At 38.1% G+C, this 17867-nt stretch overlaps 1 protein-coding gene across 1 annotated transcript; it reads left to right on the top strand.

The window, feature by feature from the left end:
- The first annotated feature begins 442 nt into the window (after positions 1-442).
- On the top strand, positions 443-17851 carry actr8 (actin related protein 8). Its single transcript, XM_036578690.1, has 13 exons — positions 443-678; positions 1725-1895; positions 2237-2347; positions 2421-2525; positions 2662-2835; positions 2932-3025; positions 3561-3693; positions 5987-6140; positions 6227-6322; positions 8206-8346; positions 9958-10219; positions 11831-11994; positions 17515-17851. Exons 1-13 carry the CDS (start codon positions 547-549, stop codon positions 17656-17658), a joined length of 1881 nt encoding a protein of 626 aa, XP_036434583.1. The 5' UTR covers positions 443-546; the 3' UTR covers positions 17659-17851.
- The last annotated feature ends 16 nt before the right edge of the window (positions 17852-17867 follow it).

A 17867-nucleotide genomic window follows, 5' to 3' on the forward strand; every position in this document is an offset into this window, starting at 1 on the left:
GGTCTGGGGGCAGCTGGGGTAGCAGTGGCCTTCACAGAAATTTGGGGGGAATGTGGACTGGAAACGGCAGAATGCTTTTTAAAAACCACACAAAATATACTATAGTCTCTTAATATTTTGAACAACTATGTAGTTTATTAACGTTTTTTTTGGGTTTTCCCCTCATACACCACCGATCAAAAGTTTTAGAGCACCCCTATTTATGCAGGTTTATGTATATTTATCCAGTTTAACGTCTCATGGTCAGAAATTATATATGTATGTATATCAAATGTATATAAGTCGGTAGGGTTTGAGATGAAGGATTTCATTTCGTTTTTATGGTGGTTGATACTCAGCAGGACTCAGTCAGAGTCGTTATAAAGCAGTACACCGGCTCCTACACTTTCATGTGTACTTCAAACACCATCCGATGAGTGGCGCTGTGCGCTCTCTGCTTGCCTCACGCTCACAGGAGAAGAAGAAGTACAGTTAGCACTCTGGTAACATTTTTTGGTCCCTGATTCGAAAACACTTCTCCTGTGCCCGTCATTTAGGCGTCGGATAATGACACAAGCGGAGAGAGAACATGAGAATGAAAAAGAAAAAGATAAAGAGCGCGAAAAGGACAAAGAAAAAGAGCAACGCGGAGTAAAGAGACCAATTGTTCCTCCTGCCATCCCAGAGCCTTTGCAGGAGGTGAGTGAGTTTAGCTAACCTAACGGCTGTAGACACTGCAGGAGTCCTCCTCCCAAATATATATATAATACATTAAGCTTAATTATATATCTTATAAATGGCTGCTGTTACGCCAGATGGTTTTGCCAACAATATGGTGACATTTTCAGTTGAGCTGTTTGGCAGTCGCAAGAACCATTAACTTAGTGTATCGACTGAATAGTAAGCTGTTAGCTCTAAATAAACAGTGACTTCTGGCTGTTTTTGCAGTTTAGTGTCCGTATGTGGACTGTATGGACTGGTGAGTGACTGGTATGTTGTGAAACTTTTACTAGAAACAGATGTAATAAATTTTTGCATAACTACTTTCCACACATCTCTGTATCCCTTAGACATAAAAAGGCTGATTTGTTACTGTGCCTTTAAAACTGATACATGTAAATGAGCTCTGTACTGACTGGCTGCCTGTGTTGTGCCTCATAAAGCAATTTGGGCAAAAACACTCTTTAGAACCTCAGTGTGGATAGGTGGATATATATTGTTTCGCCATATCTCAAATGATTTTATATATATATATATATATAAAATATACATAACATATATATATATATATATATATTGTGTGTGTGTGTGTGTGTGTGTATATATATATATATATATATATATATATATATATACACACACACACACACACACACACACAAATGGTGTGACACCACAAATCAACTTATAAACTGCCTGTAGTTTAGTTTCCATGTGTGGACTGTATGGACTGGGGTGAATGGTATGTTGTGAAACATGAACGGTGTGTACATGCTACGTAAAACTCTTTTGTTTGAAAAATAGAAAGGCAAGGAAAATTCTGATATGAGTGCATTACCGATAAATTAATTTTATTTACCTGGGTATAATTTTAATGGTGTGGAGAAAATCATTTTTATAGCTGTACCTGGGTGATACTGCCTTCATGGATTAATAAAATATCCTGAAAATAATGTGATTTTCATGACATGTTATCCCCAGTATGTTGCTCTAAAGCAAGATTTCTCACTACCTCTTTGCCACAGCAAATTCAAACTAACTTCGTTGTGGTCATCCACTCTGGATCGCAGAGTCTCCGCATTGGCCGAGCTACAGATACTCTGCCAGTTACTGTTCCGCACGTCATCGCCCGAAGACACAAACTACCCTCTCAGTCTCGCTATGAAGACCCTCGACTCATAAGAGAAGGACTAAACGTAAGTTTAGTGTCATATCAGCTGCCTGCCTGTCCATGTTCCCACAGCTGTATGTCCCCTTAGCTTTTTCTATGAAACATCAAACCTTAGTGTGATAAATGAAGGAGATCTATAAAAGGTTTCCTAAGGTCATGGTTATAGTTTACAAAGAACAATAAGGAGCAAATGTCTTTAATTCACCAAAATAATTTAATTGAACTGTGGTGAAATTGTTGTGAGGTTACATGTCTATAGTTTTGCTCTTTTTATTTTGATGCATCCTTTTGTTTTTAGCTGTTTGCCTGTTTCCCAATATAACAGCCATATTTTATGTAATATACATTTTCCTAACTCTCCTCTAGAGACCAGAAAGCGGTGAGCAGCGGCAGAATGGCCTCAAAATGGTAGACCAGGCGATTTGGTCCAAGAAGATGTCCAATGGGGCCAGAAGAACTCCAGTCTCTGCTGAACAAGTACGATCTGTCCTCAGACACTTGTTTGCAGCTGTGCATTGTTGATGGTGATTGTGGCTACATGTGTTGACAGGCTCGAGTGTACAACAGGCAGATCAGACCAGCAGTTCTGGACCCAAACTCACGATTCAAATGGACAAATACCACTCATCAGCCAGAGTACTTGGTTGGAGACGAGGTGAGAAGGGGACATGGTTGGTTAACTACAACTCTTGTAGTTTCGTAGTATTGACCTTACATTTGGAATGTATTTAATACATGTTCAATGTATTCATTTGATTCTCTTGTCTCTGTATCCCTACCTCCATGTCCAGGCTTTACATGTGAACCCCACAGACTGCTACAGCATTCACTGGCCTATCTGCCGGGGTCAGCTGAATGCCCACAGTGGGCCCGGAGGCTCATTGAGTGCTGTGCTAGCGGACCTGGAGACTATCTGGTCTCATGCCATTCAGAAGCTTTTAGAGATTCCTCTGAAAGACCTGAAGGTATGTTCTGAGTGAGAAGTACTACTATTGGTTTTCAATATGAATGAGATGTGATTGGATGTGTGATTTGAATATGCTGCTCTGCTTGGCTTTCAGTATTATAGATGCATCCTTTTGGTCCCAGATATCTATAATAGACAGCATGTGAAAGAAGTGGTGAACATGCTCCTTGTCAAGATGGGTTTCTCAGGTAAGGAAAGCCATTTGTCACAGCTATAGACTCTAATGACCAGTTTCTTAAACATGGATTAAACCTAGTCTTAGACAGAATTGAAGTGTCAGTGTCAATGGTTCACCATTGGGTATTCTTTTAAGTCTAGGCCAGGTGTGGTGAACTGCAGTCCTGGAGGGCCGGGGTCCTGCACAGTTAGGTGATTTTCATGATCTTAACACTCCAACCAAACGTAGTAAATAACTGAAGAGTTAAACCAGGTGTGTTTCAGTAGGAAAATCACTAAACTGTGCGGCCCTCCAAGACCGCAGTTTTACCATCCCTGGTGATGATTAGGTTATCAGTTGAGTAGGAGGTACAGTGGGGACCAAAAACCTGGGATAAACCTGGAAATAAACAACAGAATTTCATATTTTATAAATTCTTTTCAAAATTTTATGCTGATAAAAGAATTTGTAATGAAAGCACTCATGACTCCAGTGACCCGGTTTCACAATTTGTTATTATAAATGTACATTTCTTTACACTGGCTATTGTGTGTTTGTGGTGTTAGCGATTGTGGTACACCAGGAGTCGGTGTGTGCTACGTTTGGTAGTGGGCTGAGTAGCGCGTGTGTGGTAGACGTGGGGGATCAGAAGACCAGCGTGTGCTGTGTGGAAGATGGCGTCTCCCACCGCAACTCCAGGTAAGTGATAGAAAGAAAAGCGCGCACTTTCTTCTAATTTGGGTAAAAAGAGATGGGAGGGTGAAAACAATACAGAACTTTTGAGGATAAAGATTTTATTTCTTACCTCATTGTCTGTAAAAGGCAACATAACAGTATCACAGAATATTAGTTCAAAAAATATGCTGGGCTTAAAAGATTGAAAATTCTTTAATAAAATAGGAAGAAACTGACCCACACAGCACCACACAGAACCCAACCTGACCCTTACCTAACCCATCATCAAGTTTTGAATCCAAAACTGACCCAAGTCCCAAAAAGTTATGTCCGAAACAACCTTGAACTGGCCCGACATCAACCAAAACTTGTCCGGATAGCACCGGTTAAATTATTGCATCTCAACAGTAGTAGCAGTCATTAGATCACTGACAAAATAACATAAACATAATGTTTAAAAATACGATAAAATAAAAAGCTGTTTAAAATGATGTGTAAATGCTGCTTAATTTAATTTATTTGTCAAACAGTGTTTTCAGACATCAAATATTTTAGTCTGGATAAACTTTCCGTTCTGCAACGTTCTCACACTGTTCAGTGCTTTTATAGCAAGATGATGGCCTTCACCTGTTTAATCATACAACTCTGTTTCTTTAGATAGAACACGTTGAGTGTGTTTAAATGCACTTAATAATCCGATAACTGCAGAAAATCAGATTTTGACAGTAATCCAATCAAAGCGTTTACGTGCATTTTAGTAATCAGATAATAGGGAAACTCCACGTCTATATGAGTCATGCAGTAATCAGATTTTTTCTTTGCAACCTGCCAATATACTCAGAATAAGACTTGATGTAAACATAATATAAAACTCAAACTTCCTGCCGCAGCTTTTTTAAAAACCATCACGCCACTTAACCTGAAAATATGAACATGCATCATCTAGAAAATAAAGAATGTATAAATCCTTCGTTTTGTCAAGCATGTAGTTGGTTATTGCCATCTCATGGGTGCTGTGTTAAACGCTGCTTGCCTCTTTCCGGTACCGCCATCTGTTTCACACATTCGCAGACTGAGAAATCCGAAAGAAATCAGAGTAAAAGTTTACATGTGCTGAGAATTCTGATTACTCAGCTGAAGTCCAGTTCTCTTTATCAGGTTTCTTAATCAGATTTTTCAACCTTACTCTGATCTCAGAAATCAGAGTATGCTGTTTACATGACAATTTATATAATCGGGTAACTGCAGAAGTCCGATTGTGTTAGGATTATTAAAAGCAATTTGCTTAAAGGATTATTAAACGCACTCACTTTTTTATGTGATATATTGAACACTGAAAATAAAACTACTTCATGAGCAAGTCATAAACATCTTTTTTGCTGCCCTAATCTGTACCTTTTGAATTGATTCGCTATTTATTTACCTGAACATGAAATTTGAAATCGACCCTCGGCCAACACATATATAATGATGTCCGAACCTAACATGAACAGTCTCAGCAGGTTGGACAAGTTTTCAAGCTTTAAACCACATTGGAGCATAGGAGATAGATCAGATACACCATATACCAGTTTAAAAAATGTATATAGTAACAGATTTAAAATTTTGTAAATTCTTTAAAGGTTTAAAATTGGTATGTTGTGACTTGTTCCTCCCATTCAAATAACAACATATAGAACAACATTTTTTCATGGTACCAAAGGGGGGCAATATGGTAAAGACATTTTCATGATGCACAGTGTCACAGCCCGGTATCAATCGTAATTATCATCCAATACCTGTTTTGGAATTTAACAAATCTATGTAATGGTTGGGGGTGTCCAGGAAACATCTGGAACCAAACTTTGTTCTTTAAACTAGCTAACAAGACATCAACTACTTTCATGTTTATTTTCATCTGTTGCGATGATATGTGCTACAAAAATGCTGAGTTCAGTGTTTTTAAAAAATATACTTAGGTGTCTGAGACTTTTGCACAGCACTGTATATCCATAAAATTAAACAAAACAGCAAGTAGAAGCTGCTCAGCATAAAAGATTTCTCTGTAAACATAAATGTAGAGAGATTTATTCCCTTGTACAGAGCTAATGGAACCTCAGTGACTTAATTCATTTAACATATTTTATGACATTTCAGTTATTTGCTTAAATTTAATTTAATAGCTGGATGGAAACCTGGCTTATGTGACTCAACACATTGGTTGTATTGACCATGAGAGAAGAACCCAAGAACTGCGTGTATGAGACTTGTGCAGTCGAATGCAAAAGGTATAAGATTCCTGGTCAAATAACACATGAATGTGTTTTACTGTCTTCAGGTTGTGTCTTGCATATGGAGGCTCTGATGTGACACGCTGTTTTTTTTGGCTGATGCAACGAGCTGGCTTCCCTTACAGAGAGTGCCAGCTGACTAATCGGCTGGATTGCATGTTACTGCAACAGCTTAAAGAGACCTTTTGTCATCTTGACCAGGTACAGCAACATCGACATGCCATATCCTGTTTCAGTATCTGCCGCATATACCTTTAGGGGCTTCTTAAAGTTGTTTTTCTTTTCAGGACATCTGTGGAATGCAAGACCATGAGTTTCGCACCCGTTTCCCAGAATCCCCAGTGCTTCTGTATCAGTTACGGTTAGGTGATGAGAAGTTACAGGTATGCACTTCCTCAGTTATTTAAGCTCCATAAATCATTTACAATGTAATTGTATATGGATAACTGGTCAATAAAGTAACCTGTTTGGGAGCCGCAAACCAAGAAGCTTCATGCACTCCAGGCTGATAAGTGTCGAAGCCAAGCTTGGTGACTCATATCATAACTGGGAAAAGAGTTAACAAAATGGAACGTAATGGAAATTACGTTTGTGCTGACATTTTTTCCGGACATGAAACACAAGTGAGTGCAAGGTGTAAGTGGGCTCATTGTCACACTCTAATGCTGAAGGGTGAATTTTTTGTGGAATTTTTTTTTTATTTCAGCTAAGGATTGGCGACATGAGCTCAAATGATATGTTATCACAATATCATGATAATTAAAATATTGAGCAAAATAATAATAAAACAAGGTTCCAGCCGAACTTTTTCAGAACCCTCCCAGAACTGTCCCGAAAAATATTGTCAGCCATCAGCCAAAGTGAAAACTGACCATCTAAAATATAAAACTGCTTTGTTTATATTACTTTTTCCTTAGTATATTTGTGGTAACATATGATGGATTCCTAAAAATGATAAATGTCAAATAGCAATACACTGAATACATGCTCAGCACACATGCACATATAAAGACACACAATGTACAAAAACATTCCTATGGTCCATAAATACATTTATGATTGTACATGAGAGTATGTGTATCAAACGCTCTGTATCAAAATATGTTAGCTTGATGCTAATGCTTTGATGTATAGTTAAGTTTTACAGACAAGTGTTTAGTTTTTGCATCTCCGTTAATTGTCCAAAAACAGTTTAAACATTGCCCCCAGGATGACGAGACAGCAAGAGTCTGGAGTCTTGATAAAATTAATAACAGTTATTATAATTATAACAGTCGTAGTAACAGCAATAATAGTAGCAATGGCAATAATTATTATTAATTTATATATATATATAAAATATACATAATAATGTAAAACCATTTTTTGTCGTTCTCTCCCGCAACCACTCCTCCTGTTTTTTTTCCAAGGTTGTAAATGTTTTCAGATGTAAAATGCGCTTTTGTTTAGTTCATAAGAATTCATTTAAAGTTCATGTTTCATTTATCTTGGAGATGGGACCATGTGTGGTTTGCCGTTTTTGGGCTTATCTGTAGCCTGCCGTGTGCAACTCCCAGTACAGGAAGGACGCTGGAGGCAGGGTTGAGGGTTGCAGCAGCCTGTCTTTTTATTTTCACTCACAAACACAAACATAATCGTACCAAAAGCTTATCTGTATCGCTACATTATTTAGACATTTAAAACACATCATTGCAATGATTTATCATTTATTCATGTTGGTACGATTTAGAAATCGATAGTTGTGCCATACGCTTGCATGTTTTCAAATGGATTGTATGGTGAGTGACCAGCTTTAGAGCAGTGGAGATTGTGAAATGTTTTCCCACAATATTTCTGTTGGTAGCGTGCAAGTTGTAATGCTAATTTTTTATCTAGTGATCTTCAGTTCATCTCCTGATCTGTAATGAGTGAAAAATGCTACCGAGCAAATTAGTATTTCATTAAACTCCACTCTACCATTCTCTACGACAGCTCCAAGTTGATTCATATTATCCAGCCTCTTCAAAGACTGCACCAACATTTCCATTGAACTCCCACTTACAGCATTCTCTCTCACCCAAACAGTGTTTCTCGTGAATCTGAAATGAAAGAAAATGTAAAACAGGAACATTCTGTTGTGTGGCAACATATTCTTTTTCTGTTGTCTTTAGTCTTGTCCTGGAGTGTGTGTGTGTGTGTGTGTGTGTGTGTGTGTGTGTGTGTGCGCGTGTGTGTGTGTGTGTGAGAGTGAGGGAGACTTTCTTTGATTGTTTGACCTTCTGCTTAGGCTCCCATGGCTCTGTTCTACCCTGCTGCGTTTGGAATTGTGGGGCAGAAGATGACCACTCTGCAGCATCGCTCCCAAGGAGACCCTGAGGATCCACATGATGAACACTACCTACTGAGCACTCAGAGCAAACAAGACCAGGTTGTACAATTTAACTTACTGTCGTGCCCATATTCAGTCATATCTTCCAACTGAGTAACTGACAGTATAAGACAGAAATGCAGCTCACTTCATGTGTATAATTACAACATTCATACATAATGTGATGTCATTTAACTTACGTAATCAAAGAGATTAATCGCTGTCTCTCATTTTGTCCATCTGATTTTGTCCAGAGGCATTTTGGAGTAGAATTGCACCTGTTTGGTTTATGTGGTGCCCCAACAAAAGTGTCATAGTTCAATTTTATTCTCATCATCACAGTTACAAGGATCACCAAATATTCTGCTATTATATTGTATTCATAGCTTCCATGTTCGTATGTAAACAAACTGATGGTTTACCAAAGTTGTAGGGTGATTTTTAGTCTGTTCTCACACATTTCACTATAGCAGTACATGCAAACTTGTCACAGAATTCGCCGCTTGCCATGCTTTATGTTGAATATTTTTTTAATTTTTAAAGGGGTGAGGTGGGGGGGTGTCTGCTGCCAGCAGAGAATTCTGAGAGAGAATCTGCTTAACACAGCATAGCACCATGCTTATTACTCAGCTAACCCACATATTTAGTATTTAATTTTTTAGGCTGATCAGAACTAAGACAACATTAACAAAACCTAAAAAGAGGATTTCATGAGTGGTGAAGTTGGTTTCATTTTCATATATTCAGATTTCTGTCTCTGATAGCTTTCAAAGAGCATGTGAAAAAAGGCTGTTAATTATCTTTGTTAGCAGCCAAGACAGTCACTTTCCATTTACCTTTCGTTTGAAATTGCTAACTAAGGACACGTTGATTTCTGTGGAATTCTGTGGATTGTACACGATCTTACTGCTATAAGATCGTGTACAAATTACATCACAAGTGCCAATCATCGGGTCCAAGCACAGTGCGCCTTATGGAGACCGTAGAACACAAATAATGGGTAAGGTTTTTAGAATGGCCTCTAACCATTCATGTAAAATGAATTTCCTGTTAAATCACTAAATGTTTCTCACAATACAGCCACACTCCAGCTACATGGGAACTTGCTTCTGAGCTTCACCTTTTTCGTCACCTTTTTTTCACTGCTAATGAGTTTTCATGTCTGATGGCAAAGGACTCCAGCCCTCAGTTCCCCATATCTGCTTTAGACAGCTGCAGTAGTCTTTCTATGTTTCCTTCTTTGAGACACAGGCTCTACACTATTCATAGGTGGAGTACATTCTCATGGTTCTATAATGTGAGAACATACATTAGAGAGAAACTTTCATGGCTGATCAAAAATTCTGTCTCATCTTTTGGCATGGATCTGGAAAACACTTGTCACACAGATACTTTAAAAAGCAAAACCTAAGGAGGCATGATATATAGATTCATTTCGGTAGTCATTTAATCTAATAGTTAGTTTAAAAAGTTAATCAGTTATAGAAATAATCATTATTTGCAGCACTATAGAGAATAGGACCAGGTATCATGAAGTCATTATCTGCTTCTTGAAGCATTTAGATAAGATCTAGTACACTGAGCTTTATTGGCATACTCAGTATGTTGCTACAGCAAAAAGGAAGAAGACGAAATAATCTTTCTTTTTCTTTTTCTAAACTCCCCCTTCAGACATCCAAAGCCATGGAAAGAAAGGGTCTCCCTAAGCTCCCTGGCTTTGAGGGTGAATCCAGTAGTCAGGGAGGTGACCAGGCGGAAAGAGGAAGCCATGGACAAGAAGAGCTTGGACATTCCCAGGCTGATTGTCTTGTTGGGGGGACAGATCCAGAAGAGACCCCGTCCGTCCTCTTGTCCAGAAAGTCAGCAATGACCCAGTTTGAGGGCAAAGCACTTGGGCTGGATAAGGCTATTCTACACAGCATCGACTGTTGTGGTAAAAACAACATCCTATATTTAGAAATGATTTATGGTTATTGTCAGAGATGTCTTGATGCAGTCTGAAGGATAAATGTAAATAAATCAGAACAGTAAGGGGAAAATCAAAACGACTCCGTTTTAGTAGCACTTTAGTAACACTTGAGTAACCACGTATTCAAAGTCAAGCAATAGAATAAGTATCGCTATTGGTCTTTTATATTTAATGTCTTAGCAAGAGTATCCCTGTCACTTTACATGAAGGATTGCAAATTAAATTAAGGGGGGGGGATCTCTACTCTCCTCTCAAAGGTGCAAACTCATGATTATGAGCAGCCTGTATACATTTACTGTGAATTACAGTAGGTACAAGTTAGGCCTAAAGCACAGCCTGCTCATTTAAGGACCTTTGTTAACATAGGAATTACCTTATTACTTTAAATTTTAAGGTGCCGAAAGGGTTCTGAAAACCCAATCTTGGATCCTTAAATAACTAGAGATGTGCAAGAATGAATGACTTAACAGACCAAATGTTAATTGATAATGTACGTATATTTTCCTCTTTACTTCAGGGGACACAAAAACAAGCAGAAAGAAATTAAGATATTAGTAACTAGTCAAGTCTTAATCAAGAGTTTGTAACATAATTAGTAGCGTGAATAACCCCTTTACTGGGAGGGACACAAATTAGCAATCAATTAATTACATTAAATCAGTAGATTAATTAACAGATAAGTAACAGGATTAACACAAGTACTTATTAGTTCTCGTGTTACTTATTTATATTAGTAAACACACTCAGTTCATTAGCAGTGCAGTAAGTTAGTACAAAGTTAATGAGTAAATAAGCAGTGAACTAGAGACAAATTAAAGTGTACTCAGTTACTAACTACTAAGTAACTAATGCTTAAGGAGCAGTTAGTATATAATTAATGAGTATTTAATTAGTTATTGGCATATAATTATCAATTAATTTGCGACCCAGAGAAAGAAAATAAATTCAATCAGAAGGGCAAGATTCTGCATGCTGATTAAAGGGGCATATCTCATGGCAGCTGCAGATAAATAGCATTACTGTATGTTCACAATATGCAGAGTTTCATCAGCTTTTCTTGTTCTACAATTAACCATTTGGGTTTGTGGAAAATACAACCCACTAGAAACATGCTCATCCTGCGGTGATCATGTTGTATGGTGTTTTATCATCGTGGAGACATTAAAAATTTAGTACAGTGCAAATAGGGCTTAGTGTTTTATTATGCCCATAGTAAAAACAGTTTATTTTACTGTAGCATTTCAAAGTAATTGGATGCCTACCTGCCTATCTTACCTAAATTAAATTAGATTCTAGTAATAGTTAATCTGAAATGTGCACTGTGCTCCTGCAGTATCTACAAAGATCAAAATATCATATTGGACCTTGGTATCAGCAGATTGTCAATATTGAAAAATACTGAATCGGGGCCAAAGAAACCTCAAATCCTTAGGATCACTTGCATAGCTTAGCTATTTGTCTGTCTGTCAGGCAGTAACGAAACACAAGATTGAATAGTGTTATTATTCACAAACTAAAAATGTTTGTTAACTCTACAAACCCTGCTCATTTTGGTCTTGTGGATGTCTCTGACAGCATCGGATGAGACTAAGCGGAAGATGTACAGCTCTATCCTGGTAGTGGGCGGTGGGCTCCTGTTTCACGGGGCACAGGAATTCCTTCAGCATCGCATTCTCAACAAGATGCCTCCATCTTTTCGTCGTCTGGTAGAGAACGTGGAGGTCATCACACGACCAAAGGTATCTGTATGGGTTGTACCTTTTAAGAGATAGTGAGTCTGATTCACTGTTTGCATACTAATGATCTGACTTGGTGTGCAGACAAACATCTCACACAAAATTACTGCCGAATTTATAAAACGTGCGTATGCGCATACATTTGCATAGTGTTTCTCCAGAATATTCTGAATGGCTGGTTCTTGATTCCTCTTATTTTATCCATCCATCTCGTTGTTGGTCATTCTCTTCCTCTTTTACCTTTTAACTCTTCCAAGCATAATGGTCTTTTCCAGTGAATTTTTTTCTCTCAGAATGTGTCCAAAGTAAGATTCAGTTTGGTTATGTGAGTTTTGTGTGAGGGGTGAGGCTTAATTTGTTCAGTGATAAATTTATTTGTTTTCTTTGCTGTTTAAGATACTCTCAAAAGTCTTCACCAACGCCAAAGTTCAAAGGCATATACATTTTTCATGTTTTGCTTATTTATTGTCCAGTTTTCACATCCATAAAAACACAGAGAAGACTATAGCCTTGAATATTCTGATCTTTGTTTGAAGAAACAAATCGTTGCATTTAAAGAGATTTTTTTCAAGCTCCTTCGTCCTTGTTCTGCCGAGCGCCAGTCTGTCATATTTCTTGAGTGCTTGATCCTGTTTTTAATAATTGAACTGAGTAAGCAAAAGCTGTCCGCCATTTCCACACCTTTATCAATGATAGTTAACTGTCTTTCCTGTTGTCATAACATGTTACAACAACACATTTAGTAAGAAGCTGAAATTATTGCTATTGTTTTTTTGTTTTTCATTTGTTGTATGAAAAACGTTGCATTTCAATGCAACGTTTCAATGTTGCATTGAAAGTAAACTACACTATTGGTAAGTATGCTAGATTGCATAGTGTAAAAATAAGGTAGATGAAACATATCTTCATGAATTTTCTGTGAAATGTATTATTTTTAGTTCACAGGCAACCATCAAACAAGAAACAGGGAGGACTTACCATTCATTTGTAGTTAAATTTCTATGATCTCAATGCTGAAAATTCCACATAATACAAAAAACTAACAACATTGTTTACATGTTGTTAGCACTCATGAAATAAGTTCCCTCACCTCTGAAATCTCAGTTTAATCTTGGTTTTATTTCTAAATGTATACAACATGCATTAGATAGTAAAGGTGAACTACAAGCCGATCAAGTCAAGTCAAGTCAAGTCGAAGTTTATTTATATAGCGCTTTTTACAACAGGTGTTGTCACAAAGCAGCTTTACACAAAAATCCGGGTCCACGTCCCCATGAGCATCACCAATGGAGACAGTGGCAAGGAAAAACTCCCTAAGAGCAAGAGGAAGAAACCTTGAGAGGAACCAAGACTCAAAAGGGGAACCCATCCTCCTCTGGTCGACACCGGAGAGCAAACAGCGTTAGTATAAATTATTAGAATACAAAACGGGAAAACAGGTGGAGCAATGGTTAATTAAACCGTTTGAGTTTATGCAGCAGCAGCAGCAGGAGGGTCAGTTCATGCAGGTGAGGTGCAGGTAAGCCAACAGAGATGGAGCTCTGGTGACTCTAGCAGCTCTGGTGGCTCACATGTGGCGACTCAGGCAGACGTCGCTCAGGGCTCAAATAAAGGGAGGGAGAACGAGAGAGAGAATTTGATTAACAGGACAGGTCCATTTATGGAGAGATATTAGTGAGTTAATAGTGCAGCAACTGATATTAGCAAAATGCTTGTGCAAACAGATAAATTTTGAGTCTAGTAGTTTTGAATGTAGAGTGTGTGTCTGAGACCGGGCAGAGGTCGGGAGATAATTCCATAATTTAGGGGCTACGTAGGAAAATGCTCAACCAGCTGCTGTGGTTTTTCTAATTCTAGGAACTGTCAGTAGGTCGTTGTTCTGTGAGCGGAGCGTACGTGTGGGTACGTATGGCTGAATTAATTCACTAAGATACTGCGGTGCCAGGCCATTTAACAATTTATATGTTAAGAGAACTTTACACGAAATTTAACAGGTAGACAGTGTAATGACGACAGGATTGGGGATATATGGTCAAATTTTTTTGGTCCTTGTAAGGACTCTAGCAGCTGCACTCTGGACCAGTTGGAGCTTATTTAGTAACGTATTGGAGCATCCAGCTAAAATGGTGTTACAGTAGTCCAGCCTGGAGGTTATAAATGCATGTACAAGTTTTTCTGTATCGTTTATGCCTAGAATATTACGTAGTTTAGCGATGTTACGCAAGTGAAAGAATGCAGTTCAAACATAGTTGCAAACGTGTATCAAAAGAGAGACTGGAATCGAAGAGGACGCCTAGATTTTTTACAGTAGTGCTTGGAATGACCGTATGGCCATCTAAATTTAGTTCAAAATTGGAGAGTTGAGATCTCTCTGCTTTGGGTCCAAGTAGTAGGACCTCAGTTTTGTTAGGATTAAGAAGAAGGAAATTGTTGGTCATCCAGCTTTTGATATTTTTAACACATTCTCAAGATTATTTAGATCTAGAGCCTCATTCGGTTTAGCAGATATGTAAAGTTGCTAGTCATCCACATAGCAGTGAAAACTAACGCACAATCTGCGAATTAGGTTACCAAGAGGTTGCATGTACAGAGAGAAAAGCAGCGGCCCGAGCACAGATCCTTGGGGGACACCATATTGTATTAGCATGTGATCAGAATGTTTATTGTTAACACTGACAAATTGATGACGGTCTGTCAGATAAGACTGGAACCATGACAAAGCCTGTCCTTCAATACCAACCAGATTTTCCAGCCTATCAAGGAGGGTCTTGTGGTCGATAGTATCAAATGCTGCACTGAGACCTAGAAGGACTAGTATGCAAATATGGCCGCTACCGAGAGACACAAAGAGATCTTCCACTGCTCTAGTTAATGCTGTTTCAGTACCGTGAAAGGGTCTAAAGCCAGACTGAAACATCTCATGGAGAGAGTTTTCTTGTAGATAGGAGCACAGTTGATTCGAGACCAGTTTTTCTAAGATCTTAGCAATGAAAGGGAGATCGGAAATTGGTCTATAGTTGGCGAGTTCATTGGGATCAAGATCTTGCAGATTCAAGCAGAGAAGTTGCCCAGTCTGTCACAGATGTAGGTGACAAACAGACCAATATAGTTTTTTCAAGTGAAAAAATAAAAAGACTACTTTCTTATGTTACTCTTTTGACTTTTTTATTACCTCATACAAAGGCAGTGTTTTTTTGCATGGTTGTTTAGTTGTTCTGAGTTAATTCTGCATTTGTGTGCATGGGACAGACCAATTAAAGTAAGTAGCTATTTATAAATCCAAGCTCTTGCAGGTGAAAGTACAAATTATTGCTTATGCACTCTTGATGAATGAGACATAATACTAGTATTTATGTGTAACAGTTGTTTTTAAAAGTGCTTTTAAAGCTGTCAGTGGCCACTTTAAAAGACTCGCAATGGTTGGGTTCTGTACACTCAAAATTTATCAGACACCTGTTACAGTCTATTTTATAAATGCACATGATCTATTTCATAAGGCACTGTCACAAACCTATACATTAGGGATGTGCATTCTGACTGTCCAACCTAATTTGATCAGTATAAATTTCATTACTGTACTATTCCCTCCCACAGCTATGTCTGGCAAAACTAAAATAGAGATATAATGAAATATAATATTGAATGTCAGCATAACATTGTTATTGGCTGTATGCAGCTTTATTCATAATATTAATGGTAAAAAACTCCATACATGTGGTAGCTCAACGTGCTTTACAATGATATAGCAAGATTTAAAAGTAAAAGCAAAAACACACTAGATAAAATAACAATAAAATTAAGTAAAATAACAGACAATAAAGTAAAAAGGAAAAATAACCTTGGTGTTTTTAAAGTCTGTATAAAGCAGGCATGTCAAACTAGGGACCTTCCGGGCCAGAGTGCTGCAGAGATCAGCATTTACCCTCATCTAACACTGAATTCAGTTCATAAAGGCCTTGCTAATTAGCTGAGCTGAATCAGGTGTGTTTAATAAGGCAGCATGCTGAAGTCTGCAGTGATTTGGCCCACAAGGACTGGAGACTGACACACGTGGTGTAAATTCAGAAGTTTGTTTCCAAACATGTTAGAAAATGATTGCTGAAAACGTGAAAAGACTGTCAACTATGTAGTACTGAATTGTGGAGTTCAACTGTTTTTCATTATATTTGCATTCAGGATTTTTGGGCAGCCATGAAATAATGGCTCGACACACACTTAGCATGACCCCTGGCCCAACATTATAACGGTACAAAAACTACAGCGCATTAGCAGCAGTGGTTCTCCCCGCCTAACTTTATTTGGTTAGGTTATACTAGTCAGTAATACCTGTTGCCTGCATAAATGGGAGGAAAAAATAATAGTTCTGCTGCAGACATAGAGAGGAACGAGGTTGATTCTTGGGTAGGTTAGTGTCCTCTGGCTCTGAATTGGATTCTGGCTCTGGTGTCTCAAACATGGATGGCTGTACATGTATTTTACAGAAGATATTTGCAGAAGGCCACTGACTACAGATCTAAGATCACATGCTGAAACAAACAGACAGACATTCTTTGAGGTACACAGGTCCTAGGTAATTTACAGCTTTGAAAAGTAGTAAAACAACTTGTAAATCAATCCTAAAAGATAGAGGCTGCCAGTGCTTTCAAAACAGAGGGATGATATGAGCTCTCTTTCTTGTTTTCGTTAGGATTCATGCTGCTGCATTTTGTTTAGAGTTGTAGTGGATGTATTATTTTCTTGGGAAGTCCAGTAAAAAGAGCATTTCAGTAATCAACTCTGCTTGTAACAAATGGAAGTTTTTCTGCATCTCTCTGGGATATAAAAGGTTGAACTTTTAGCAATATTTCTTAAACAATAAAATGCAGCCTCAACCTCCTAACACACAAACATAGTAAAGAGGTGCGTAACTTAGGCTGTTCAGTTATTCAAACCAAATCAACATTGAACTGTTGGCCTGTAGGTTAACAGCAAAAAGAGCCAAGGATGTATAGCTTGCACAGTAGGACAATGTTCCTTCCTTACTAGACTTTTCTTTTTCGCCACCATATGTAATCCATCATCATCACAGAACACTGATTTCAGTATGTATGCAGAGTCAACACAAATTAGAAAATATAATGTCAATGGATTATGGTACAATTATGTTCCCTGACTAAAAGTACTGAGATGTACCCTTGAGGGTACCACCCCAGTGACAGTTTTGTACCTTTATTTCTGAGAGTGCAGGGACCATCCTTAGTATGTTGTCACCATCAGAAGAAAACCTTGTATCTCCGAAACAATAATTTCACATGAGAGAAGGAAAATAATATTGTAACAAGACTTAATTCCAAGTGATTTTGGACCAGCTCTATTGGTTTGTTAAAAAGTCCACATCAATGTTAAGGACAGCTGTTGTTTTGAAAGGTACAAAGTTTTTAACTCAGTGACAGTGTATGACAGTACGACAGCAGTATGGCACAAAATGCATACGCTTTGTTAAATGGTGTAGCACAGCACAAACAACTTTGACATCTCTTGTAGGACATGGACCCCCGACTAACAGCGTGGAAAGGTGGAGCAGTGTTGGCATGTTTGGACACCACTCAGGAGCTGTGGATCCACCAGAGAGAGTGGAACCGCTTTGGTGCACGCATGCTCCGAGAAAGAGCAGCCTTCGTCTGGTGAGATGAAGAGTGTGTGTGCGTGTGTGTGTAACACGTTATTATTTCATCATGAGTGATTAATTGCCTGTATAGCTTCTGTGTATATATTATTTCATTATGTAATATCGAGGTTTGTACATGTGGTCCCCATACCATGTTTTTTTAAGAAAAAAAAAAGAAGAATTAAAAGACATTTCAAAGAAATAAAAAGACAAAAGGAAGTGCTGTGAC

The sequence above is a fragment of the Colossoma macropomum genome, unplaced genomic scaffold (assembly GCF_904425465.1).
Source record: "Colossoma macropomum unplaced genomic scaffold, Colossoma_macropomum, whole genome shotgun sequence".
Lineage (NCBI taxonomy): Eukaryota > Metazoa > Chordata > Actinopteri > Characiformes > Serrasalmidae > Colossoma > Colossoma macropomum.

Coding starts and splice junctions, on each gene's coding strand:
- actr8 (XM_036578690.1), top strand. CDS start 547: ATGACACAAGCGGAGAGAGAACATGAGAATGAAAAAGAAAAAGATAAA. Junction 679..1,724: donor TCCCAGAGCCTTTGCAGGAG/GTGAGTGAGTTT, acceptor TCTTTGCCACAG/CAAATTCAAACTAACTTCGT. Junction 8,347..9,957: donor CTCAGAGCAAACAAGACCAG/GTTGTACAATTT, acceptor CTCCCCCTTCAG/ACATCCAAAGCCATGGAAAG.